At 46.1% G+C, this 27,906-nt stretch overlaps 1 protein-coding gene across 4 annotated transcripts in view; it reads left to right on the top strand.

Moving 5' to 3' along the window:
* The window catches only part of KCMF1 (potassium channel modulatory factor 1), a 199,128-nt gene that overhangs the window by 58,413 nt on the left and 112,809 nt on the right, over positions 1–27,906 (top strand). The window contains exon 1 of one of the 4 annotated variants that reach the window (XM_030194538.1): positions 14,542–14,650. The exons of 2 other annotated variants lie outside the window; for them this stretch is intronic. In XM_030194538.1, the coding sequence (XP_030050398.1) occupies positions 14,599–14,650 (52 nt within the window). In that variant the 5' untranslated portion in view covers positions 14,542–14,598. Of the gene's footprint in view, positions 1–14,541; positions 14,651–27,906 lie in introns of those variants that run through there. One more of the 4 variants, XM_030194539.1, reaches the window with a different exon arrangement.

The following is a 27,906-nucleotide window of genomic DNA, read 5'->3' as shown; positions in this document are numbered from 1 at the left end:
TCTCTTTCCCCCTAGTGGCTGCCACTCTACACATCCAGCCAACTTACACCCATGTCTTCCCCAATTGCAGCTAGGAGTTCAGTCCGGCCTCTTCATCTCACCCTCTGGCTCCTTGCCTGCAATGCCTTCTGGGACTTGTATTTCAAACTGAAACTGCCTTAACCCAACTATCCTGGATGTGACTTTATCACAGTATTTCTAAATATAAGTGAGATAAAACAACGTACAATGGCAGCGTGAATGCAGCAGCTGATAGTTTGCTTTGGACATACTAAGGTGGCAGCTGCTGGGGGAATGGACTTCAGCTTTTTGATGTCATGCTGTCTTCTGACATTAAACCTCTGTGGGATTTAAGGCTGATGGCCGAATAAGTGCTGTCCAGAAGTCTCCTCTGGGTAGGGGAGACAGGCAGGCCAAGGGTGGGCTCTTGAGGTCCAAGAAAACCCAGTGATCAGGGTTCCTCCAGGGTGACAGATGTTACTAGAGGAGCACAATCAGGATATGTTGGGCCCTTTGTTGGTCTGTCCCTGTTTCAGCATGATTGTGCCAGTGCCACTCTGGCCAGTGGGCATTAAAAGTGATCAGGCAAGGCTACACCTTAGATTTGTTATGACTGGTTCCAGATGCTTTTATGATCTCTCCCTGGAGCTCACTTGCAAAACACGACAGTGGTTGACACAGTGCTACATCTGCTTCACCTGGGGATGGTGGAGTCTGTGCACGTCACAGAATAGGGCCAGGGCTGCTAATCTGTTTTGTGGTGCTAAAGAAGGAAGGTTCTTAGACCCATCCTGGACCTCAACATGTTGCTCTAGGTGCTGTGGTTCAGGATGGAGACACTGTGTTCGGTCATCACCTTTCTGTGCTTGGGTGAGTTCTTAGGCCTCCGTCAAATCCAAGGAGGTATCTCCACATTCCTATTAGCAACACAGTTACATAGTAAATGTTGTCAGATAAAGGACCTGTATGGTAGTACATCCAATCTGCCCAACAAGGTGACCAGAGTTGAATCTAGCACTCTGCACAGGTTCCACTTCTTTACTAGGGTGGATCACAAGTGCTATTTATGCTTCCGTATTCTGGGGAATCATTTTCAGTTCTGTGCTCTTCCGTTCAAAAATGTGTGTGGAACTGTTGTCAGACTGAAGGTGATGGTGGCAGCAGCCCAGCTATGTCCCTGGCATATTTGGCTTGATTGGTCAGACCCAATTCAGAAGAGGGTGTGCAGTGTGATCACCTTTTGGGCAATTTGGATCCTGGATAGCTTGGGCTGGGTGGTGAATTGGGCCAAAAGTTACTTGGGTCACTCTCTGCGCTTGGAGTACCTGGGGGTCTTGTTTGATGTGACACGGGATTGTTCCTCACCAAGGAATGGGTGCTCAAGCTACAGTCTCAGCTGTGCAGTTTGTATGCACAGCAGACCCACCATGTCCTGAGCTTCATGGCAGCAATTCTGAAGGTAGTCCTGTGGGGGAGCACACACATGAGGCCTCTTCAGGCAGCTCTCTTGTTGCGCTGGTTTGAAAAAATCTTATTCTGTGTTATTTCAGAAATTCCAAGCAGATTTCTTTAGCCAGTCCACCCTGGATCCCGTGGAGTGAGAGCCAGGTCTGATGGCCTTTCAGCTCTTGAAGAACAGGTGGGGTTGGCCATTATTTTTGATCTGATGGCCTCAAGCTACTGTGTTAAGGCAACTAAATTCCCTGGCAGATGCTGGCGTGGCCTCATCCACTTTTTGTGTTTCCTCTGTAGCCCTTAATTGGGAGAGTGCTGTGCAAGGCAGCTTGGCACCCTCCCCTCCCGATTGTTCTAGTGTCCCTGGATTGGCCCAGGAGACCCTGGTGCACAGACTTGGTACACCTTCTAGTAGACCTCCTTGCCCCTGCCCAGGTGCCGGGGCTGGTGGAGCTGGAGGATCTGGATGCCTTATGGTTTACAGTATGACCCTTGAAAGGTAGCGCCTTGCAAAGCTTCCCTTAGTAGGAGCCTCAGGAAAAATTAATTTCATTACCTGTGAGTATTGCAGCATATTGTCTGGTTTATGCTGATTAAGCTGGATGGGCAGATTTTGAACAGTGAGGCTTAGTGAGACCTTAGATTTATTGAGAATAGTGGTCTCTATGCCAAGCTCTGGCTTGGATGTGGAACCCAGAGCTGGGACACCAAACTTGGGGAAACTGCAGTAGAGGCCAACCAAAACTGGGATTTCAGTTTGTCAAAACCAAGCCTGCAGCTGAAACTCATTGCCTGGTTTCTGCTAAAGCTGAAAGCAGAAACTCGAGTGATTGTGTGAATGTGAACTAATGAGACCGATTGGGGACTGTCAGTTGGCAGCCCTCTGCTAAACCTACTGGAGATTACCACCCTCCAGTCCCAGGAACTGCAAGCACAGACTGACCACTGGGAGAGCCATTTTAAGAAGTCTGGCATGTTTGTGTTCCCAGGTCAATGCAGATGTAGTTAAATATCCTCTGAGACAGGAACTTTGAGAATGTATTAAAAAAAAAAAATCATGATTACAAGGTTTTTATGCTTACCCATACAGTGCTCAAGTAACGAGAGAAAGTAGCACTGACATGTTTCATATTTCGTATTCAGTTATAAAACTGATTAAGGTCAAGCATGATATAGATTCTGACTAAAATGGAGTAAAGGAGTCTAGACACTGATCTACACTATAGACATTATACCAGCCTGATGCACAATTCAGAATAAAAAAAAAACGCATTGATGTTACTGAATGCGAGGATAATATGCTCTGAAAAATTACAATAGAGTAGTACACTTCTCAATTATTTTCTAATATATAAACTTCATTTCACTGTAATAGCATTTCCCTACTAACCCTATAAGCTGACCAGCATTTGTGCTTGAAAACAATCACTGCAGTTTCCTTTCTCATAGAATCTAACTTCTGCATGCCACAAGTTTGATTAAAATACTGCATCTTCATCATACCCAACAGAGCCTTTAGAATTATCCAAATAATATCCAAGCCAGAATATATATAATAATTTAAATAATGAAAGACCATATTTTACTGTCAAGCAAAATAGTCTCTGCTAATGAAAGCTGAAACTAAATGCCACAATGCTTTTACAGTGGCTGACTTAGCACCACTTTTGGAGTGGCAGCTGATGTCATTTCCACAGAGAAGCTAATTTCTAAGGAACTTATCCCAAATTTACAGACTTAAATTCCTGCTTAACTTTTGTATCAAAAGCATCTATTTGGAGCACTCCATTTACCGATAAACTCCTATGCAAGATCATAACTGCATTACTTGCAAAGAGTAGCTCCCTCTCTCCCTCCCCCCATCAACTACCTAACAATCCCTTGTGGTCTAGTGGTATGGTCAGGAAAGGAGTGATGCACAGTCGCTCTTGTCCATGTCAGCTCTGCCCTCAAAATGACTGCTGTGTGACCTCTTACAGCAGTCTTGGCAAGATTGCCATTAGAGGTAATGGCAGCTATTTTGAGAGCAGAACCAGCATGGGCAGGAGTGCCTAGGAATTACTCTTGCCTTGATTATACCTCTAGACTGTCGGGGATTGTATGATAGGCCTGAGGGAGGCACCTACAGGTGGGCAGGGCAGAAAGATAACTCCTGTTTGGAGGTGAGGGGGAGGGAGGGAGACAAATAGGATAAAGCACAAATTTTCTGCTTCCACTGAAAAGATACGATCAGTTTTAGCCAAAGCTGAACCTATGGCTGTAGCCTTTTGGCCGAAATCAAAACTGGACAGAAAACGGATTTTGGGCCAGTTTAGGCACCGAAACTGAATTTGGTCGGCATCTGAACTGCAGCATTTTGGTCTACATTGAGCATGAACCTTGCAAGGTAGCACAGGGGTAGGTCTTAATAGGTCCCTTCTGCTGCCCCATGGCCACAGGGAGCCTTAAACTACCTGCACTGTGCTGAAGCTCAGCAATCTCATACCTGTTTGGTGGCAATCTTGGATCCTTACCTCGGTGTTTTACATTTATGAAGTTCAGGTTTCTGAATATTGGTGATATTACTTTGTAGTTGCTGCCCAGATATTGACAAACAATTTTGAAACCCTTTGATAACAAACAGTGTTTATAACATATTTTGGTGCAAAAATGGTATGTATACAAAACTGCTTGCCACTGTTACTTCTAAATAAAAAAAATGGTGTAGCTGGCTGAACTAAAAAAAAAAATGTTGACATATAAGTGTTGGAGGTTCAGGGCTAAATGAAAAACAGCTTTGCATAAAAACATGTTATTATAGGCTGCAGTCTTTGTATTCTGGTATTTTTAACTTGAAGAGTGGAGGAGTGGCCTAGTGGTTAGGGTGTTGGACTCTGGTCCTGGGGAACTGAGGAACTGAGTTTGATTCCCACTTCAGGCACAGCTCCTTGTGACTCTGGGCAAGTCACTTAACCCTCCACTGCCCCAGGTACAAATAAGTACCTGTATATGTAAGCCGCATTGGGCCTGCCATGAGTGGGAAAGTGCGGGGTACAAATGTAACAAAAAAAACCCAAAAACCTCTCCATCCAGAAATGTCTTCTGGGGCAGTGTTTTCAGATTTTCTTTTTGAAATATGTACGGTCCTAATGGGTTATTCCCACTTACTTTACTGATCACCCAAAAGAGTCATCGAAAATGTTTTTCAACTGTTCATATATATTAACCACATGCATATTATTACTAATAAAAATGTAAAAGCTGATGATCCTGTTCTAAAATATGTACTCCTCATACAAAAAAAACTACACATCATCATCATCATTTTTGCCATACAAATAATAAATAAAAAAGACCTTGTGAAAATGGCAAAGTTCATTTAAAACAGCCTGCTCACTGCTCATGGCCACTTAATTTATCTAAGGCAGTTTGTTCATCCTCGCTTCACTCTAAAGTATTGAATATCAAAGTGAAATTACCCACAAACAAAAAAAAGTGTTAATATGCTCTTATTTAAAAATGCCCATACACTTATTATCTTGCATGCATGAGTTAATTTAACTATAATGGATCATATCATTGATCTATTGTTTACAACTTGTTTAGAACACAGCTATTAAACTGATTCACTGTGCTCCATATTTTGACCACACAACAACCCTTCTGAAGTCCTCACATTGGTTGCCACTCTCTCTTCGTATTCTTTACAAAATCTTGCTCTTGGTGTTTAAAATTAGGTCCACTGGGGATCCTGCCTTTCTTGCCTGCTTGTTGTCTCCTTATATCCCTACTCATCTCCTCCATTTGTTGAGACAGCAATGTTTGACCACAATCAGAGATGTCACTCATGCTAGAATTTGGCACTGTATTTTTTCAGTACAAGGCCCTGTACTCTGGAACCAGCTCTCAGAACATCTCAGATCTCAGTTATCTCTTGACCATTTTACGGTGCGAGGGCCGCTTGATAACAGTGATCATAATATGATCAGTTTTGATATTGGCATTGAAGTAAGTGAACTTAGGAAATCAAATACACTAGCGTTTAACTTTAGAAAAGGTGATTATGACAAAATTAGAAAAACGGTGAAAAAAAGACTAAAAGGTGCAGCTCGCAGGGTAAAAAAACTTGCATCAGGCATGGATGCTGTTTAAAAACGCCATCCTGGAGGTACAGGACAAATATATTCCACGTATTAGCAAAAAGGGAAAAAAGACCAAACGTCAGCCGGCGTGGCTAAACAGTAAGGTAAAGGAAGTCATTAGAACCAAAAAACAAGCATTCAGAAAGTGGAGAAGAGAACTGACTGAAAGTAACAACATAAAACATAAGGAATGCCAAGCCAAATGCAAAGCGGAGATAAGGAGGGCAAAAAAGGACTTTGAAAAAAAGTTAGCGTTAGAAGCAAAAATACTAGTAAAAATTTTACTAGATACATTAAAAGCAGGAAGCCAGCTAAAGAATCGGTTGGGCCGCTGGACGAAAATGGTGTTAAAGGGGTGATCAGGGATGACTGAGCCGTAGCGAAGAAATTAAATGAATTCTTTGCTTCGGTCTTCACCGGGGAGGATTTGGGAGGGACACCGGTGCCGGAAAGTGTATTTGAAGCAGGCGAGTCGGAGAAACTAAACGAATTCTCTGTAAACTTGGAGGATGTAATGGGCCAGTTCTGCAAACTGAAGAGTAGTAAATCACCAGGACCTGATGGTATTCATCCCAGAGTATTAATAGAACTGAAAAATGAACTTGTAGAGTTACTGTTAGTAATATGCAATCTATCCCTCAAATCGAGTGTGGTACCGGAAGACTGGAGGGTAGCCAATGTTACGCTGATTTTTAAAAAGGTTCCAGAGGAGATCCGGGAAATTATAGACCGGTGAGTCTGACTTCGGTACCGGGCAAAATGGTAGAGGCTATTATCAAGAATAAAATTACAGAGCACATACAAAACATGGGCTGATGAGACAAAGTCAGCACGGATTTAGTGAAGGGAAGGCAAATCTACTGCATTTTTTTGAGGGGGTGAACAAACATGTGGACAGTGGGGAGCCGGTGGATATTGTGTATCTGGATTTTCAAAAGGCGTTTGACAAAGTGCCTCATGAAAGACTCCTGAGGAAACTGGAGAGTCATGGAATCGGAGGTAGGGTATTACTATGGATTAAGAGCTGGTTGAAAGATAGGAAGTGAAGAGTAGGGTTGAATGGTCAGTATTCTCAGTGGAGAAGGGTAGTTAGTGGGGTCCTGCAGGAGTCTCTGTTGGTACCGCTGCTTTTTAACATATTTATAAATGACCTAGAGATGGGAGTAACTAGTGAGGTAATTAAATTTGCAGATGACACAAAATTATTCAGGGTCGTCAAGTCGCAGGAGGAGTGTGAAAGATTACAGGAGGACCTCGCGATTCTGGGGGATTGGGCGTGCAAGTGGCAGATGAAGTTCAATGTTGACAAGTGCAAAGTGATGCATGTGGGTACGAGGAACCCGAATTACAGCTGTCATGCAAGGTTCCGCGTTAGGAGTTACGGACTTAGAAAGGGATCTGGGAGTAATCGTTGATAAGACGTTAAAAACATCTGCCTAGTGTGCCACAGTGGCTAAGAAAGTGCACAGAATGTTGAGTATTATTAGGAAAGGGATGGAAAACAAACACGAGGATGTTATAATGCCGTTGTATCGCTCCATGGTGCGACCACACCTCGAGTATTGTGTCCAATTCTGGTCGCTGCATCTCAAAAAATATATAAAGGAATTAGAAAAGGTGCAGAGAAGGGCGACGAAAATGATAAAGGGAATGGAACGACTTCCCTATGAGGAAAGGCTGAGAAGGTTAGGGCTCTTCAGCTTGGAGAAAAGGCGGCTGAGGAGTGATATGATAATGAGCCGAGTAGAGCGGACAGATGTGAAGCAATTGTTTACACTTCCAAACAACAACAAAACCAGCTAGAAAATGGTAGATTTAAAACAAATAGAAGATTTTCTTTACTCAGCGTGTAGTTACTCTGGAACTCGTTGCGGGAGAATGTAGTGACAGCAGCTGGCCTTATGGAATTTAAAGGGGGTTTGGACAGATTCCTGAGGGAAAAGTCCATTGAACATTATAAATTTTTTTTTTTTTGGGGGGGGGGGGGGGGGTTGCCGGGTTTTTGAAGCCTGGATTGGCCGCTGTCGGAGAAGGGATGCTGGGCTTGATGGACCCTTCATCTTTCCCAGTATGGCGGTGCTTATCTACTTATGTAACTTACCTTTTTCTGGAGTAATTTCACCGACACTAGACACAGGTGCCACAGAGCTCTGGGCATGTTCCCCTTCCTGATGTGCATTCCTTGCCCCCTGCTTTCCTATCATGATTATTGTAGTTCTCCTCCCTTACCCATCTATGCTGTTTGTCTTTTTTCTGCTGCCTCCTTCTTCTCTATTATTGTATAGTCTGTAAGCCACCTACTGGCATTGCTGATAGGCAGGATAGTAAGTTCTTAATAAACTTGAAACTTGACAATCAAAGCAGTTATAATTTATCTCTAGTGGGCTCACAATCTAAGTAACTCCATATCCAAAGTTTCACTTCTCTCCGATTGTGTCTGAAAGACGTTTTACTCTGTTTGGCAATTAAAATTCAATGCAAAGTGATGCACTTAGGGAGTAGAAATCCACGGGAGACGTATGTGTTAGGCGGTGAGAATCTGATAGGTACGGACAGGGAGAGGGATCTTGGGGTGATAGTATCTGAGGACCTAAAGGCGATGAAACAGTGTGACAAGGCGGTGGCCGTAGCTAGAAGATTGCTAGGCTGTATAGAGAGAGGTGTGACCAGCAGAAGAAAAGAGGTTTTAATACCCCTGTATAAGATGTTGGTGAGGTCCCACCTGGAGTATTGTGTTCAATTTTGGAGGCCTATCTTGCGAAGGATGTTAAAAAAAATGGAAGCGGTGCAAAGAAAAGCTACGAGAATGGTCTGGGATTTGCGCTGCAAGACGTATGAGGATAGACTTGTTGACCTGAACATGTATACCCTGGAGGAAAGGAGAAACAGGGGTGATGTGATACAGACGTTCAAATATTTGAAAGGTATTAATCCGCAAACGAACCTTTTCCGGAGATGGGAAGGCGGTAGAACTAGAGGACATGAAATGAGATTGAAGGGGAGCAGACTCAAGAAAAATGTCAGGAAGTATTTTTTCACGGAGAGAGTGGTGGATGCTTGGAATGCCCTCCCACGGGAGGTGGTGGAGAGGAAAACGGTAACGGAGTTCAAACATGCATGGGATAAACATAAAAGAATCCTCCTCAGAAGGAAGGGATCCCCAGAAGCTTAGCCGGTGGTGGGAGGCAGGGCTGGTGGTTGGGAGGTGGGGATAGTGCTGGACAGACTTATACGGTCTGTGCCAGAGCTGGTGGTGGGAGGCGGGGCTGGTGGTTGGGAGGCGGGGATAGTGCTGGGCAGACTTATATGGTGTGTGCCAGAGCCGGTGGTTGGGGGGGCGGGGATAGTGCTGGGCAGACTTATACAGTCTGTGCCCTGAAAAAGACAGGTAGAAATCAAGGTAAGGTATACACAAAAAATGGAACATGTGAGTTTATCTTGTTGGGCAGACTGGATGGACCGTGCAGGTCTTTTTCTGCCATCATCTACTATGTTACTATGTTACTCTTACTCCTCTCCAAATCTCTATATCCCACCCTGGCCATTGGTTTCTCCCATTTAATGGGCTTCTATAGGGAAACTAATAACTTCTAGTGCTGACCTCCAGCAAAACTCAATCAAAACAACAGTCAAATTGTACTTTTTTGTTTGTAGGTGACTTCACTTTGATATTCGTAAATAATTAGAGTAAAGAGAAGTTGATAAAAGCCACCTTAGTTCATTTAAGTGGCCATAAGCAGTGGCTCAAGAATAGCAGGCTGTTTTAAAATGAGCTTCACTCTTTTCAAAAGTCTATCTATCTATTTATTTATTTGTTGATTGATTAATTTTATTGATGGTATAAGGAGTACATATTTTTGACCAAAGGGTAATCAGTTTTACAAGTTTGTTGGTAATAATATGCAACACGTATAATACATATAAATGAGTAGTTGAACAAATTTAACTTGTGTTTTAATAAAATAAGTGGAAGTAAAAGAGTATTGGTTTAAACCTCTTTGTAGTTTTTTGTATTGTTTTTGTATTATTGAGATTGTAGTTTAGTGTATATGTTTTTGTTGGTTACTGGACTAATGGAACTGATCTTGATCCTTTGTTTGCATGTTGATATTTGAAAAGGACCTACAATGTAAAGTTATTAGGCAGTGAACTTTTGTGTTACCCCAGAAATGCCTTATGAATTCCCTAGCATCATCTCCACTATTGTGCACAAGTGGGTGTTTACCTGTCCTATCAGCAGATGGAGGTAGAGAAGAAAAAAATGAGTTTTACCAGTGACTTCACTGGTATTAGCTGGTGCTCCCTGGATAGACCAGTATTTTCTCTACTTCAGTAAGATGGTAGGTTGTGCTGTCTGGTGCCCTTGTCCCTGGCCTAGTTTCCCTCTGTGTGCTGGCCGCAGCTACACAGCTTGGTTGAGCCTAAGAGCCACTCTCAGATTATTCTGTCCTTGGACCAGACCTGATCGAGTACGGAGTTTGGCTCTGCTGCCCCCAGTCACATTTCTTAGTGTCCACTGGGTGAGGCTTCTGGCTTGGTCCTGTGGGACCCTGCCTAAGGGTGCTGGTCCCCATCCCCCCACCCTTCCTTGCCCTGTTTGGGTGTAATTCCCCCCCCCCCCCCCCCCCCCGGGATTCCCTCAGCTCCCAAGCATTTTTAAAATATTGTAATTGGTTTTCCTGTCTTAGCTTTATTCCTGAGTGTAGGGAATAAATATTTTGTTGACAAAGCAAACAAACAAAAGAGTGCACCTGAGAGCAGTGTTTGCAAGAGCCGGCAGATCAGCCAACAGATCAGAAATGGCCACAGGAGATGGGTCGCTGGAGTCACCTTTTTTTTCCTCCTTGTTCCAAGGCATTGTGACCTGTGGTCCTGATGACCTCAGTGGGAACGGAACGGCAGTCATCTTGTCCCAGATTCTGTTTTCTTGACTCAAATGGTCAAGACAAGCCTTGCAGGAGGAGGCTGGCCCCTTGGACAGCAGTGGGGTCCCTAGGTGCTTGGATGCTCCCAACTGGTGCCCCCTTATGGGAGATCAGGTGGCTATGGCTATGGATATCCTATCAGCTTTGAGGCATCGAGGGAGGACCTGAGGTTCTTTCTGACCCCCAATCTCATTCAGATGTAAACAACATTTCCCCCATGGAAGGAAGAGGAGCGGTTTTATGTGATTGGCTTTTCCATCATGAGGAACGTTCGTGCCTCTGAGGTTACAGAGACTCTCGAGATGCTCATTGCCCGCTGTGGGCCTTATGGGGCCTTAGAAGCACTTTCCACTTTATAAGGTGCTTACTCATGTGATGCTGGATTTGACAGGTGGCCAGTCAGAATCAAGGATCTGCCCAAGCGATGCTCACTCTTCACTGTCCTCTTTGATGTCACCAGATGTGACATATCCTTAGGTGGATGCTTTCGTTACAGCAAGGCAACCACTGTCCCTGTTCCAGTGTATTCAACTTATATTGCCAATCTATAGAACATTTTTAGATGGACATATGGAGGTGGCACATGCTACTATGTTTAGATTATAAAATCATCTTTAGGCAAACACGCAGTGTTGGACATTATTACAGCTGTTGTAAGGTTGATTTCTGGTAAAAAAAAACTTTAGTGAGGACTTTACCTGGTTTGTATGTATGATAAGAGTTAATGTTCAATAAATACAACAAAGATTATTGTTGATATTTTTGAATGTACTAATGTAGAATTTGTATTGAAGTTAACATTAGTCAAATAATATGGAAAGGAAATATGGATAGCCTTTTTGGTAGGCGCATCCAAGCTGCCATATTTGATGGCTATATGACTTTTGTCATGCTGTGCTGGCTGCAGCAGATCCTGGAGTCTGTGGATGCTTCCCACCTAGAGTCTGAAGCAGCGCCTCTTGGTGGATGTCCTGTATGATCTGATCCTTCTAGCCACTTGGTCAATGTGCTTAGCTGTGGTGGGCTGTTTCTAGTTGTCTTTGCCACTGGGTGCCAGATGTGGCTTTCAAGAAGCTGCTTAGCTGCCCTTTTGAGAGCATTTGCTATTTGGGGAGGACCTAGAGAAGCTGGTAAAGGATATTGGGAAGCTATATCCCTTTGTCTCCCTGAGCTGAAGCCAAAGGGTTTTCATCTGTCGTTCGTTTCCAGAGGTCACTCCGGGGAGGGGGGGTGGCACTGTTTCTGGCCAGACTGACATGCTTCGACCCAGGTCTCCACTTCAGGGAGGCCCTTTTGGTTGACCTTTTTTGGGGGGGCCCTTGGAAAGCCAGTCCTTCAGCCCCTACATAATATAGCTCCCTTGCTGTGTTATTGATATATGGAGTTGGCTAATACTACCCTGAAAAGCCAAAACACAGTAACAGTTGAGAATGTAAATATGAGAAGTCTAAAAAAACTGATTTCTTTGAATAAATCTCCATGATGTAATTCTTGACAAACTAATACATTACTGTGTTCTGGCTTTACATATCTCAGAGATACTGTGTTTTGGACTTCTGCTAGAGGTTCATCCAAATGTTAAATGGCTTTCATATTAAGAAATGCACAGTAACTACAGGACATCTGGTGAGTTAGCTTAGTTTTGACAAAACTTTGTGTGTTCTGGCTTTTCAGGGCAGTATACTGAGGTGCTAATGGGGTTGTACTATATTACCCTATAATTTTGTTCTGTACTATTGATTTTAGGCTTGCTTTTTTGAAGTAGGCTGTGAAAATGGTAAGCCTGTTTATAGGTATTCTGCATGCTGTTCTAGATTCTTTAATTTGCAATTTTTCAATTTGTATTTCTTACCTTTTCATTACTTTTTATTCAAATTTTGTAGGGCACCATTCCAATTAAAATTTGTAATTGCAATTAATTTCACAATTAAAGGTTAAGTTGTGTCTCCCTGCCCCCCCCCCCCCCCCCCCCCCCACTACAGCTCCTTGTGTGACTCTGGGCAATAGAGGGTTATGTGACATGCCAGAGTCAGAAGGAGCTGGGGGGGGGCAGGGAATTTTTAATTGCACAATTTATTGCGATTGAAATTTTAATCGAAATGCAGCCCTTGTTGATTTGTAATGTACTATAAGTTTGGCTCATACAGTTGTTTAAATTTTGCAGATCTGCTTTGGCAATTAGTATACTGTCAAATTTCAAAGCTGCATAACATCTTAAACTGGTGATGACATCACTGATTGGTCAGTGTTGAATTCCTCCATCTACTGGTTTGGGGACATAGACCAGTCCAGATGAGTAGGCTATCAGGATTCGAGGAAAGGAAGGTGCCAGTGATCGGGCATCCACTCCATCACACATATGAAATCAGTTATTTGTTTTCTCTGCCTCAGCTGCTTTGAATTTGTATATGGTCAATGAAATTAGAAAAGCATCTTTCCAATTGAGAAATATAATTTTCAGCAATATTGCTAGCAAAATGTTCACTGGTTCCTTTTGCTTGTTTGGCAACTGGCGTAACATTTTGGCAAACTGTACTGGAAAGTGCATACATTTCTGTACTCCCTTAAAATTTGTCCTGGGGTAAAGGGCATATTAGAATTGAAGAGGGTTGCTTGATGTCCATTGATTGACACTGAAGAGGCAGTGAAAGAAACAGTCAAAAGAAATACCACCTGGAGTGGTATGTAGACATTTAGGTCTGTGATCTTCTTATGAAGCAGGTATATTTAGTTTTCATAGGGCCAGATGTGTGAACCATTTTTTTTCCATAATCAACAAATGAGGGGAAACTAGTACATCTCACCCATGGTGAGAGGCAGTTTATTCTGCTTTAATTCATTCATTTATTCATTCTTTCCATTTGATTTCATCCTTTAATGTGAATTTTTATCCTGCCAGACTAGTCCAGACAAGTTGGTTGTATTCCCCAGCCATCAGATGGAGGCAGAGGAAACTGATTTCCAGTGTTGTCATCACCAGTATAAGGAGTGGTGTAGCCCTGGAATTCGCCAGTATTTTCTGCCTGCAGCTGCTTGGGCTAGTGTTGCAGAATTTTATAGTTGGGCCTAGCTTCTTGGGACACGATTTATGGCCCCTTGAGGTTGAGTTCCAGTGCCTTGGTTTTGGTTTTTAGGAATTGGTGTGCAGATCTTTACCGTAATGGAGATAAGAGGGAGTTCTTTTTCCAAGACTGACCTGTAGGTCCCAGTATTGATGGGCAGTTTTTCTTCACAGTGGATCAGACCCACTTAACTTGGCCCTACTCTTTCCCTCCACACTTGGTCGTTTAGTCCCCATTTTCCTTTTAACTCCCAACACCTGCTCAGTCAGTCTCTACTCTTCCTTTACCTAAGCCAGTGGTTCCCAAACCAGATCCTGGAGACACCCCAGCCAGAAGTTTTCAGGATATCTACAATGAATATTCATATAAGAGATTTGCATGAACTGTCTCCACTGCATACAAATCTCTCACGAGTATTTATTGTGGCTATTCTGAAAACTTGACTGGCTGGGGTGCCTCCAGGATGAGGTTTGGAAGCCACTGTCCTAAGTCCTCTGCTTGCTATATTGGGATATTCCCACCACCTGCTTTTTCTGCCTATTCCTTAACATCCATCCATCCTCTCTGTCTTGTTCTTTTTTTTTTTTTTTTTCCTTACAACTGTCAACCTGGCTATTTTCCCAGAATCTGCTCTCTCACCTCACCCCAGCATTTATCCCTCTTTCTATTTCTCCGTCTTCTTTCTCTTCCTTCCCCAGCTTTTGCTCTCTACTTCTCTCTTTCCTTCTACCAGTACTACCCATTCCCTGCCTTTTTCTCCCTCCCCCATCTCCCAATCTGCTTTCTTCCCCACTAACCCCTGGTGGTAGTGAGAAGTCGTTTTTTCTGCTCTTCATTTCATTATTTCTTACTGTGGTACCTGAAACGGCATGTGTGTCAATTTTATAGGTGAGACAACCGAAGATGTAAAAGGTTCTCTTCTCAGAATAATTTTAAATCTTTTTGCTTCTCATATTAACAGGTGAACCTTTGTTGTTCCACAGTTTTTAATGTCAAAAGGCTCCTGATAACCACTATCTGATATACTTCTATAGAATGATCTGGTCACCCTCAAGTTCCACTTTCTTCCAAGAACAGCCTGATTTAGGTATGCTGTTTTTTTTAAAAACTCTTAGGCATAAGTGAGTCTTGCAGCATCCTTCCTCCTTTTGTAAATATTATTTTGAAATTACTTTTTGCAAGACTTTTAAAGGCCTTAAAGGTAGCATTAATATTTGGTTAGTAGTTGTGTGTGTGTGTCGGTGTTTTGCAAAGCTATAATATAATCATTTCCTTGTCATCAAGCAGATGAAGCCATTACGTATGGGTTATGTCCATCAACCAGCAGGGGAGATAGAGAGCACTCAAACTTTCACAGTGCCCTCTTGGCCAGCTAGCTCCACTGCCTCTTCAGTATTCTCTATCTCCCCTAGCAGGGTGGCTGCAGCTTGTTCGAGCTCCAGAAAAATCTGCCGGGAGGTGATTCCTGGCTTGCCAGTTGTTAACCGGGGTGTTGGAGGCTATAGCAGCCTCCCTTTAAAGGCACATAGGTTAGCCCTTTCCCTGCCTTACCCATACCTCTGTCAATGTGGACATATTGCCTTGCTTTCCCTGTCCTTACCCACCAACAGTGGATGCAAGCATATAGGTTCGCCCTTTCCCTGCCTTTCCCACTCATCTGAGCATCCGGAGTCTTCAATACCTCTGCTTTCCTCACAGCTTAAAAAAAAAAAAAAAAAAAAAAAAAAAAAAAGTCGCGTCGCGTTTTTAAACGCAGAGACGCTGGAACAGAGGTTTTTGACCTGATTTTCAGCAGGATCGTAGTTGTACACTAGATCCTTTGAGGTAAGAGTGTTTTCCAACTCCTCCAGGGTGGGCCCGCGATTGGGGCGATTTTGGCGCGAAACCGCCATTTTGGATTTTACCGCCGTTTTTTGGCGATGGCTGCGGACAATGTAAAGCGCTGTTCCACTTGTGGCAAGCGCAAATCAGCAGCAGGGCTCTGTAAATCGTGCTGTTCTGGCGTAGGAGCCGGCCCGAGCATGGCGAGCGATGTTTCTTCACGCTCTGAGCTGGCAGCGGGCGCCATTTTGCTTACACCGCATGGCACGGCCTCCATGGATACGGAGAGACCTGAGCCGGGTGGGGCTTCACCCAACGTGTAATTAGATTCTGGAATTCGTTGCCGGAGAACGTGGTACGGGCGGTTAGCTTGACGGAGTTTAAAAAGGGGTTAGATAGATTCCTAAAGGACAAGTCCATAGACCGCTATTAAATGGACTTGGAAAAATTCCGCATTTTTAGGTATAACTTGTCTGGAATGTTTTTACGTTTGGGGAGTGTGCCAGGTGCCCTTGACCTGGATTGGCCACTGTCGGTGACAGGATGCTGGGCTAGATGGACCTTTGGTCTTTCCCAGTATGGCACTACTTATGTACTTATGAGATGAGGTTATTTCAGGAGTGGCTAGCACCGGACAGGATTTGGGTGCCCAGGGTGAGATTTTCTCCCCGGATTTTGTGCTTTTGCTGCATAAAGCATACATGATGAAAAGAGCCCTTCCTCAAGGGTCGCCTGAGGCTTCTCTGATTGCCCCCCCCCCCCGATGGATTCTGGCCTGGGACTGCCCAGTGAGGCCTTTTTCCCGGATGCTTGGCCTAAAGATAAGCGCAGAAGGGTTAATCCCCCTTCAGATTGTGGTGCACCTTTTTTCCCCCCGTGGTCGGGGTGTGAGGATTCGGAGAACTCTGACAGACGTTCTTGGTCTGAGGAACCAGAGTCAGGTGCGGATTTACCACAGGATCTGGATGATCCCTCCGCGGTGAGGATTTTCCACCGTGATGAGCTGCCAGCGCTTATTTCAGATACCCTGCAGGCCCTCTCGATTGAAGATCCTGACAGTGGCATGGCCTCCTCTGGTAATCCCAGGATGGCTAGTACCAAGAAAGCTGCTCGGGCCTTCCCTTTGCATGACTCCATCCTAGAGCTTATTTTGGCTCAATGGGCTGACCCCGAGGGACCTTTGAGAGTTTCCAGGGCTATGGGGCAGTTATACCCTCTGCGTGAGGGACATATGGCTCGTTTTCAAATGCCTACAGTGGATGCCCTAGTCACTGCGGTGACAAAGAGAACTACCCTCCCTGTTGAAGGAGGTGTTGCCCTGAAGGATGTTCAAGACCGTAGGCTGGAAACAGCATTGAAACGGTCCTTTGAAATTGCAGGTCTCACTGTTCGGGCGTCTGCATGCAGCTGTTATGCTGTTAGAGCCTGCCTAGCTTGGCTGCAACAGGCGGTGGCTCAGCCCGGTGATGGAGCGGAGCCCTTCTTGGATGTGGCTCCGCGGATGGAGGTGGCCTTGTCCTTTCTGGCTGATGCCCTTTCTGACCTTGTCAGAGCTTCGGCTAAACAAATGGCAGTAGCAGTGGCGGCTCGCCGTCGTCTGTGGCTACGACACTGGGCAGCGGACATGGCCTCTAAGCAAAGGTTGGTGAAGTTGCCTTTTCAAGGACTTCTCCTATTTGGTGAGGAGTTGGAGAAAATTGTGAAAGGCCTGGGTGATCCAAAACCCCAGCGCTTGCCCGAAGATAGGCAGAGGCCTTCCTCTAAGGGCCAGGCGGTCCACTCCTTGTACAGACCTCGCTTCCGTGAAGCTAGAAGGTACTGCCCGGGGCGTTCTGCTGGGTTCACTTCACGTGCCCGTGGTCAGCAGAGGAACTCCTTTCGCTCGGACAAGCGTTCCGCAGCCAGTGGCTCAAGACCAGGAGTTCAGGGGCGACCCTCTCAATGATGGTGCGCCGGCCCTCTCCTCGATACCTGTCATCGGAGGACGGCTTTCCCTCTTTGTCGAGGAGTGGGCCAAGATTTCCTCAGATCAGTGGGTTCTGGACCTGATCAGAGATGGATACAGAATAGAATTCAACGCCCCAGTAAGAGACGTGTTTGTGGAGTCCCGATGCAGTTCTGCTGTCAAGCGGGCGGCGGTGGAGGAGACTTTACAAGGTCTGTTCAGTTAGGGGCAGTGACCCCGGTGCCTCCCGCCGAGCAAGGCTGCGGCCGATACTCCATCTACTTTGTGGTGCCGCGAAAAGGTGGGTCCTTTCGCCCTATTCTGGACTTAAAAGAAGTGAACAAGTCCCTGAGAGTGCGGCATTTTCACATGGAATCCCTGCGCTCCGTCATTGCGGCGGTACAGCCAGGAGAGTTTCTCACGTCTCTAGACCTGAAAGAAGCTTACTTGCACATACCGATTTGGCCCCCGCACCAGAAGTTTCTGAGGTTTGCGGTGTTGGGAAAACATTTCCAATTCAGGGCCTTGCCTTTTGGCCTCGCCACAGCTCCCCGAACCTTTTCGAAGGTAATGATGGTAGTAGCTGCTTTTCTCAGGCGAGAAGGTATCAGGGTTCACCCGTACCTAGACGACTGGCTCATCAGAGCAGACTCTGCAACAGAGAGCTTACAAGCTACAGCCAGAGTGGTCTCAGTACTGCAATCTCTAGGCTGGGTCGTCAATATGGCCAAAAGTCACCTGACCCCTTCACAATCTCTAGAATGTTTTTGGGCCAGGTTCGACACAGTCTCGGGCTATGTGTTCCTACCCGAGCTAAGGCGGTGCAAGCTTCAGAATCAGGTCCGTCTGCTCCTGAGGATGCCCCGCCCGCGAGCTTGGGACATTGTCCAGCTGCTAGGATCGATGACAGCCACGATGGAAGTGGTGCCCTGGGCGAGAGCGCACCTGAGACCTCTACAGTATTCCCTACTCCGGAGATGGTCTCCTATTTCTCAGGTTTACCAATGCAGACTTACTTGGCTCCCTGCGGCCCGACTCAGCATGGAGTGGTGGCTCTTGGACAGCATGCTGCGGCGAGGAATGCCGCTGACGCTTCCCGTTTGGTGCCTAGTGGTAACGGATGCCAGCCTGAAGGGCTGGGGCGCACTTTGCAAGGGGAAGCATGCCCAGGGTCTATGGACACCTGAGGAGTCGGAGTGGTCCATCAGCCGCCTAGAGTTGAAAGCGGTGTTTCAGGCGCTTCTGGCCTTTCAAGTGACCCTGGAAGGATTGGCTGTCAGAGTGATGTCGGACAACACGACAATGGTGGCCTATATAAATGGACAAGGCGGAACAAGGTGCAGAGCACTAGCCGCGCAGGCCGAACTGATTTGCCACTGGGCCGAGCTGCATCTTCAGTGTCTGTCGGCAGCTCATATTGCAGGTCAGAGCAATGTGCAGGCCGATTATCTGAGCAGGCATCAGATCGATCCAGCAGAATGGAATTTGGCAGACGAAGTATTCCTGCAGATCTGTGCCAAATGGGGCAAGCCCGTGATGGATCTAATGGCGACAAGTGCCAATACCAAAGTCCTGTGCTTCTTCAGCAGACGGAGAGATCCTCGCTCGGTGGGGTTGGATGCCTTGGCTCAACCCTGGCCTTCAGGTCTTCTTTATGTGTTTCCCCCATGGCCCTTGATAGGGCGCCTGCTCTTGCGGATTCGGCTGCACCCAGGAGAAGTGGTCCTCATCGCCCCGGATTGGCCAAGGAGACCTTGGTATGCAGACCTCCGACAGATGCTCCTGGAGGCTCCTCTGCCGTTACCTCTGGTACCGAACCTGTTGACTCAGGGACTGGTAGCCATTGAGGACGCCGGCCACTTTGGTCTTACGGCATGGCTATTGAGAGGGCGCAATTGAGGGATAAAGGTTATTCCAATAAAGTTATTTCCACTCTCCTGCAAGCCCACAAGCGGTCCACTTCCGTGGCTTATACCAGGATTTGGTGCCTGTTTGAGTCTTGGTGTGCTTCCAGAGCCATTGCTCCAATGCGGGCTCCTGTCTCGCCGATTCTGGACTTTTTGCAGGAAGGTGTACAAAAAGGCTTGGCCTATAATTCCCTGCGGGTGCAGGTGGCAGCGTTGACCTCCCTTCGTGGTAAGGTGGAAGGCGTGTCTTTGGCTGCTCACCCAGATGTGGCACGGTTTCTTAGAGGGGTGCTTTGGCTCCGACCTCCAGTGCGAGCACCCTGTCCAGCTTGGAACCTGGGGCTAGTTTTGAAAACCCTGCAGGCATCTCCTTTTGAGCCGCTTCGGCGAGCATCAGAGAAAGATTTGACACTGAAGGCCGTTTTTCTGGTGGCCATTACCTCGGCGAGACGGGTGTCAGAGCTCCAGGCGCTGTCCTGTAGAGACCCATTTCTGCAATTTTCAGAGTCCGGAGTCACGGTTCGGACCGTGCCTTCCTTTATGCCTAAGGTGGTTTCAGCCTTTCACCTAAACCAGCCTATTTTCCTGCCCTCTTTTTCAGAGGAAGAGTTTCCAGAATCTTTTGGGCAGCTGCACCTTTTGGATGTGTGCAGGACTCTGCTGCAGTATCTACGAGTTACTAACTCTTTCAGGACTTCTGATCATCTGTTTGTTTTTCTATCCGGTTCTCGCAGATGGTCTCCAGCGTCTAAAGCCACTATTGCCCGCTGGCTCAAAGAAACTATCTTTTCAGCTTATCTGCTGGCCGGCAGGGTTCCGCCTGTAGCCTTTAAGGCGCATTCTACTAGAGCGATTTCTTCCTCTTGGGCTGAAACTGGAGCACTCTCTCTTCAAGAGATATGCAGTGCAGCAACATGGGCTTCTAAGCTCTCCTTTGCCAGATATTACAGGCTGGATGTGGCTGCCAGGAGGGATGCGCATTTTGGTGCACAAGTGCTAGCGCGTGGTGTGGCTTGTTACCATCCTATCTAGTACATAAGTACATAAGTACATAAGTAGTGCCATACTGGGAAAGACCAAAGGTCCATCTAGCCCAGCATCCTGTCACCGACAGTGGCCAATCCAGGTCAAGGGCACCTGGCACGCTCCCCAAACGTAAAAACATTCCAGACAAGTTATACCTAAAAATGCGGAATTTTTCCAAGTCCATTTAATAGCGGTCTATGGACTTGTCCTTTAGGAATCTATCTAACCCCTTTTTAAACTCCGTCAAGCTAACCGCCCGTACCACGTTCTCCGGCAACGAATTCCAGAGTCTAATTACACGTTGGGTGAAGAAAAATTTTCTCCGATTCGTTTTAAATTTACCACACTGTAGCTTCAACTCATGCCCTCTAGTCCTATTATTTTTGGATAGCGTGAACAGTCGCTTCACATCCACCCGATCCATTCCACTCATTATTTTATACACTTCTATCATATCTCCCCTCAGCCGTCTCTTCTCCAAGCTGAAAAGCCCTAGCCTTCTCAGCCTCTCTTCATAGGAAAGTCGTCCCATCCCCACTATCATTTTCGTCGCCCTTCGCTGTACCTTTTCCAATTCTACTATATCTTTTTTGAGATACGGAGACCAGTACTGAACACAATACTCCAGGTGCGGTCGCACCATGGAGCGATACAACGGCATTATAACATCCGCACACCTGAACTCCATACCCTTCCTAATAACACCCAACATTCTATTTGCTTTCCTAGCCGCAGCAGCACACTGAGCAGAAGGTTTCAGCGTATCATCGACGACGACACCCAGATCCCTTTCTTGATCCGTAACTCCTAACGCGGAACCTTGCAAGACGTAGCTATAATTCGGGTTCCTCTTACCCACATGCATCACTTTGCACTTGTCAACATTGAACTTCATCTGCCACTTGCACGCCCATTCTCCCAGTCTCGCAAGGTCCTCCTGTAATCGTTCACATTCCTCCTGCGACTTGACGACCCTGAATAATTTTGTGTCATCTAGGGATTGCTTTGTTACATCCCATACGTAATGGCTTCATCTGCTCGATGACAAGGAAGGGAAAATTAGGTTCTTACCTTGGTAATTTTCTTTCCTTTGGTCATAGCAGATGAAGCCATGAGCCCCCCCTGTATGATTGTCTGTATGCTGTGAATCTGTTTTTTCAGGTTCTGTTCTAATTTCCTGAAGTTCCTTCCTTGGGAGAAAGTTGGAAAACAATCTTCAGGATTCATGTTAAGTTTAAATTTAGGAGGATGTGTTCATTCCCTCCAGCATGTTTTTTTTTGGAGGATGTGTTGATTCTCTCCAGGAGGCGCGTGTGTTCCCCTCCAGTTCTATAAATAGGAGGATGAGTTCATTCCCTCCAGTGTGTTGGGAGGATGTGTGATTTCCTCCAGGAGGCGCATGTGTTCCCCTCCACTTATACAATAAGGAGGATGAGTTTATTCCCTCCAGGAGGATGTGCATTCCCTCCTTTATGAGTTCATGCCCTTGTGATGGGCCATCGTTCGCTGTGAGGAAAGCTCTTGTGATTCCCATTGCGGTTTGCCATACTGCTTTGGAAGCTTCAAATACTGAAGAGGCAGTGGAGCTAGCTGGCCAAGAGGGCACTGTGAAAGTTTGAGTGCTCTCTCTCCCCTGCTGGTTGATGGAAATAACCCATACATAATGGCTTCATCTGCTATGACTAAAGGAAAGAAAATTACCAAGGTAAGAACCTAATTTTCCCTTATTTGATGATCTCAGGATATGTCCTTTTGGCAATTTCTGACAGTGCTGCTTTTTCCATTGGTGGATTATTGATCAAGATTACGCTGTCTCCATATATCTTTTATATAGAGCCATGGTGAGTGTTAGCAGTACATTTGAGAGATTGAGATCATATTCCACATACCCATTACTGTCATGGTATGTGCAAAACTCATTTGGAGACATTGCCCCTGAGAGAAATGTGTCGTCATATCAGACTACTACTACTACTACTATTTAGCATTTCTATAGCGCTACTAGGATATTATGTCTGAATGCTCAGATGGATTCTATGAGATTTCTAAGTAAGATCCAGGAAATGGAAGCCTGACCTAGCCAATATTGTCAATGAACTGGCTCCAACTAGGACACTCAAAATATGGAATAAAATTTCTCCCCATGATACAATGAGGAATTAAAGGAATTGAAACTTTTGGACCAAAGATGGAAAGAGGTAGAGACTTTTTAGAGAGAAAAAGAGTTGATTCAAATATCTATCAGAGATTTAGGGTAGTGTGTTTAGAAGCAATTCTTTATTTCAAAATGAGTTCTTATTCAAAAAGATTATGCTAGCTAAAAACTATTAGTCCAAAGATAAGAGAAAACTAAAAAAAAACTTCCATATAAAAATGTAAGCAAACCAAACCAAGAGTGGAAAATGACAAAAGTCAAAATGACCAAATGTTGCAAAAACAATTCCTTTAATGGATAAAGAGCATGTAGATACAAGTCCCAGACAGAGAAACTCAACACAAAATATGTTTCAGCTGGACAACCTTCATCAGAAGAATCTGTTGAGACTCCACAAAACAGAATTTAATCTGACCAAAAATATCAAACACTGCATTAATTAAACTGTAAGGGTGCATATGATCTGCATAAAATGTCTAATCTGCAGTGGAATAAACCTGCATTTACATGAACCTACTGCATACCAGCAGTTCAAACTGGAATATCCACATCGGTACACCAACTGACAAAAAGATTATGCTAGCTGAGAACTATTATCCATTATTTGCAATTGTTAAGCATCTTCCAGAATGCCTTACAGTACACAGATCATACCCCTTTTCTGTTATTGCCTATTTCTTTAGAGAAAAGGTAGAAACCTCTTTTTTATTGCCTTTGGTAACTCGCTGGTCTCCCAGGAACTTGAGATATTATACTTTTTCGGTTTTAACTTGGAAATCATTTCTAGCAGATGGTTCTAGCGGAGTGGGAAGCCCCGGATATGGTGCTCAAGGATTCCAAGGTTATGTGTAAGGTTTCCTCAGGAAAATATGAACAAGATCTTGGTATTTTTCTGAGGTGGACACTTTAATGTTAATGGTAACCAGACCACATCATTAAAAAGGGGGAGGGGGTGGCATTAAAGGAGTCTCATGACAGAAAGGTGGAACAGCTGCTTTAGCAGGCCTTTGGTGGTTCTGTGTTAGAAGTGGCAGTGTGTGGAAATTAGGTGATGATAGCTCTTCTGCGTTGGGTTCAGCAGCTGCCAGCTTCTTCTGAAGTTATAAGGCTCGACTCTGGTGTGGCCTTTTTAGCAGACATTCTCTGACCTCTGACTTGATGACAGGTTGGGGCTGTAGAATTGGTCTGCAGATGTAATGTTTGTCTGATCTCAGGAAACTCCCCTTTAGGGGCTGCTCTTGTTTTAAGAGGACTTTGAGAAGAGTGGAGGAGTGGCCTAGTGGTTAGGGTGGTGGACTTTGGTCCTGGGGAACTGAGGACCTGAGTTCGATTCCCACTTCAGGCACAGGCAGCTCCTTGTGACTCTGGGCAAGTCACTTCCATTGCCCCATGTAAGCCGCATTGAGCCTGCCATGAGTGGGAAAAAAGCGGGGTACAAATGTAACAAAAAAAAAGATGGTCAAGGATTTGGGAGAATCCAAACTTCAGTGTCTCTCTGGGACAAGGCTTGGCTATCTTAAGTCATTGGATTATAGATTGCATTCCAGAATTGGATCATGTACCATGGATGTTGGGGCCAATCTGAAGGAGTGGAGGAGTGGCCTAGTGGTTAGGGTGGTGGACTTTGGTCCTGGGGAACTGAGGAACTGAGTTCAATTCCCACTTAGGCACAGGCAGCTCCTTGTGACTCTGGGCAAGTCACTTAACCCTCCATTGCCCCATGTAAGCCACATTGAGCCTGCCATGAGTGGGAAAGCGCGGGGTAAAAATATAACAAAAATAAGCCACCAGAATTACAATGGGTGTTTTTCCACCTTTCAGAGAACCTGATCGATCAGGAACCATGGAGGAAACACAGGGGTTCTTGTAATGGCTGGAGAAGGACAGTGATCCCTGCCAAGTCACTGCTTCTTCCTGTGACTGAAGAAATGCGGATGTTTTGTGTTTCAGCACAGTGTCATAAGATTAGTCCACCAGAAGCCAAAAGGCTGAGGGTCTTGATGGCCACTGTTCTGGATCCAGAGCATGTCTGTTGAGAGAGTCTGCTTACATATTATCTGCTTCTGCAATGTGGGCCACAGAGACTACCTCTAGATGACGCTCTGCCCAACTAAAAAATTGAGCCGACTTCTGTGCCATGGCTGTATTTCTGGTCCAACCTTGTTTGTTGAGGTACGCCACCACCGTTGCATTGTTTGACAGTACCTTTACTGCCTTCCCCTGCAGAAGTGGTCAGAAATGCTGACGAGCTAAGGAAATGACCCTCCTCTTCAGGAGATAGATATTTCAGGATGCTTCTTTCTAAAGGGACCAATGCCCTTGTACAACCTGTCCCAGACAGTGGGCTCCCCAGCCCCCCAGGCTCTCATCTGTGGTGAGCACCACCCATCCAGGAGGATCTTCTCGATGGGATGGAGAATTTCACCATGACAGATGGTTGTCAACTTTGCTGAGTAGGGTACTGACCTCGAATTCCTGAGATCGGGGGGAAGGGTGGGAGGATATTCTCGATGGGATGGAGAATTCCACCATGACAGATGGTTCAGTCAGCTTTGCTGAGTTAGGGTACTGACCTCGAATTCCTGAGATCGGGGGGAAGGGTGGGAGGGATACTCATGGAACAGTAATGCCCACTGCAGCAGTCTCATATGGGTTTTTGGCCACAGAACCACCTCCTGCATTGTTGCCATAGACCTGAGGAGCTGTAGGTAATACCAAGCTTGGGGAACGAACCTTCATCACACAGATGATCTTCCTCTGGGCCTGCAGCATGTTCATCCATTATTGGATTAAGAACAGCATACCACATTCGATATTGAAAAGACCTCCTAGGTAATCCAATTGTTATGAAGGACCAGATAACTCTTGGTATTCACCACCCATCTTAGCTGTTCTAATAGATAAACTACCCCTTTTATTGTTTCAATAATTTTTTATTAAAGTTATCTGAATTACATGGTGACCCACAGCAAAACATTTTCCAACTTCCATACCAGATATTTCCTTGTCATCAAGCAGATGAAGCCATTACGTATGGGTTGTGTCCATCAACCAGCAGGGGGAGATAGAGAGCACTCAAATTTCACAGTGCCTCATGGCCAGCTAGCTCCACTGCCTCTTCAGTATTCTCTATCTCCCCAAGCAGGGTGGTTGCAGCTTGATCAAGCTCCTTAAAAAATCTTCCTGGGGGTGGCTCCTGGCTTGCCAGTTGTTAGCTGGGGTGTTAGAGGCTATAGCAGCTTCACTTTAAAGGCACATAGGTTAGCCCTTTCCCTGCCTTACCCATCCCCCCAGTGGATGTGAGCACATTAGTTTCACTTTTCCCTGCTCTTTCCCACTCTATACTTGGTGGATGCAGGCACATTGGTTCACCTTTCCCTGCCTTTCCCACTGTTCTGTACCTCCGGAGTTCATTTGATTGCCTCTTTTGCTGTTTTCTCTACTTTCCTCACAGCATTAAAAAAAAAAAAAAAAAAGCAAGAGGTTTTCTTCAGTTTCTACAGCGTGACCGGAGCTTGTATACTCGGTCCAGTGAGGTAAGAGTGTTTTCTGCCTCCTCCGGGGAGGGCCCGCGATCGGGACGTTTTTGGTGCGAAGCCGCCATTTTGAATTTTCCGCCGTTTTTCCAGCGATGGCTGCAGAGAGTGTTAAGCGCTGTTCCAAGTGTGGCAAGCGCAGATAAGCAGCGGGGCTCTGTAAAACGTGCTGTTCAGGCGTAAGAGCCGGCCCGAGCATGGCGAGCGATGATTCTTCCTGCTCGGTGGAGCTGGCAGCGGGCACCATTTTGAAAGCACCACATGGCGCAACCCCCGCTGAGGCGGAGGGTCTGGAGACCGGAGGGGGCCCTCGAATTGAGGCTGGCCAAAGAGCTACTAGCCCCGGACTGGAACCGGGTGCCCAGGGCGAGTTTTTCTCCCCTGACTTTGTATTATTGCTTCACTAGTAAAAAAAAGCCCCGTTTCTGATGCAAATGAAACGGGGCTAGCAATGTTTTCTTCTGTGTGCATGTGGGAGTGTGTGTGTCCCTGCCCTCTCTCCCCTCCCCCCCTCTGAGTCCTACACTGTTACAGAGCCAGCGATTTGATTTCGTGCTCTGCTGTTTTTCTTCACTGTCTGTTTGTGTTACAGAGAGGGCGGGGCAGACACTCATGGGGAAACTGGATATCTCTCCCCCTTCACACTTCCGTCTGGAGGCTTCATAGAACGTTGGTGTTGCCTTTTATATAGAGAGATAATGCATATATGCTTAAAAGAGCTCAGCCACAGGGGTTTTCTACGGCCCCCCTTACTGCCCCTCTGGTGGATGCAGGCTTGGGATTGCCTTCTGAGGCGTTCTTCCCTGATAGCTGGCCGCAAGAGAAGCGCAGAAGGGTAAATTCCCCTTCAGAGAGTGGCGCAACCCCCCCCCCCCCCCCCCCCCCTGGTTGGGATGTGGTGACTCTGAGGGGTCTGGCAGGCCCTCGTGGCCAGAGGAACCAGAGGAAGGTGCAGAAGGGCCACTGGATCCAGATGATCCGTCCGCGGTGAGGATTTTCCACCGCGAGGAGCTGCCAGGGCTTATTTCAGATTGTCTTACAGGTCCTCTCTATTGAAGATCCTGGGAGTGGTATGGCCTCCTCTGGAAATCCGAGGATGGCAAGTACCAAAATGCCTGCTCGAGCCTTTCCTTTGCATGACTCCATCCAAGAGCTTATTTCAGCTCAATGGGCTGACCCCGAAGGACCTTTGAAAGTTTCCAGGGCTATGGGGCAATTATTCCCTCTGAGTGAGGAGCATTTGGCTCACTTTGCAATGCCTAAGGTGGATGCCCTAGTCACAGCTGTGACAAAGAGAACTACCCTCCCGGTTGAAGGAGGTGTTGCCCTGAAGGACATGCAAGACCGTAGACTGGAATCAGCACTTAAAACAGTCCTTGGAAATTGCTGGTCTTACTATTCGGGCGTCTGCATGCAGGTGTTATGCTGCTGGAGCCTACCTGGCATGGTTGCAACAGGCAGTGGAACAGCCCGGTGATGGAGCGGAGCCCTTGTACGAAGTGGCTCCGCGAATGGAGTCGGCCTTGTCCTTTTTGGCTGACGCCCTTTCTGATATTGTCAGAGCTTCGGCTAAACAGATGGCTGTAGCAGTGGCGGCTCGCCGTCTTCTGTGGCTACGGCATTGGGTGGTGGACATGGCTCTAAGCAAAGGTTGGTGAAGGTGCCCTTTCAAGGCCTTCTCCTGTTGGGTGAGGAGTTGGAGAAAATTGTGAAGGGCCTAGGAGATGCTAAACCCCAGCGCTTTCCGAAGGATAGGCCGCGGCCTCCCTCCAAGGGTCAGGCGGTTCACTCCTCTCATAGACCTCGCTTCCGTGAAGCTAGAAAGTACCGCCCGGGGCATTCTGCTGGGTCCGCTTCTTGTGGCCGGTTTTCAGCAGAGAAACTCCTTTCGCTCGGATAAATGTTCTGCAGCAGCAGGCTCAAGACCTGGAGTTCAAGGGTGACCCTCTCAAT

The sequence above is a fragment of the Microcaecilia unicolor genome, chromosome 2 (genome assembly GCF_901765095.1).
Source record: "Microcaecilia unicolor chromosome 2, aMicUni1.1, whole genome shotgun sequence".
Classification (NCBI taxonomy): domain Eukaryota; kingdom Metazoa; phylum Chordata; class Amphibia; order Gymnophiona; family Siphonopidae; genus Microcaecilia; species Microcaecilia unicolor.
The sequence above is the reverse complement of the archived record's forward strand: the minus strand, read 5'-3'. Positions and strand labels throughout refer to the sequence as shown.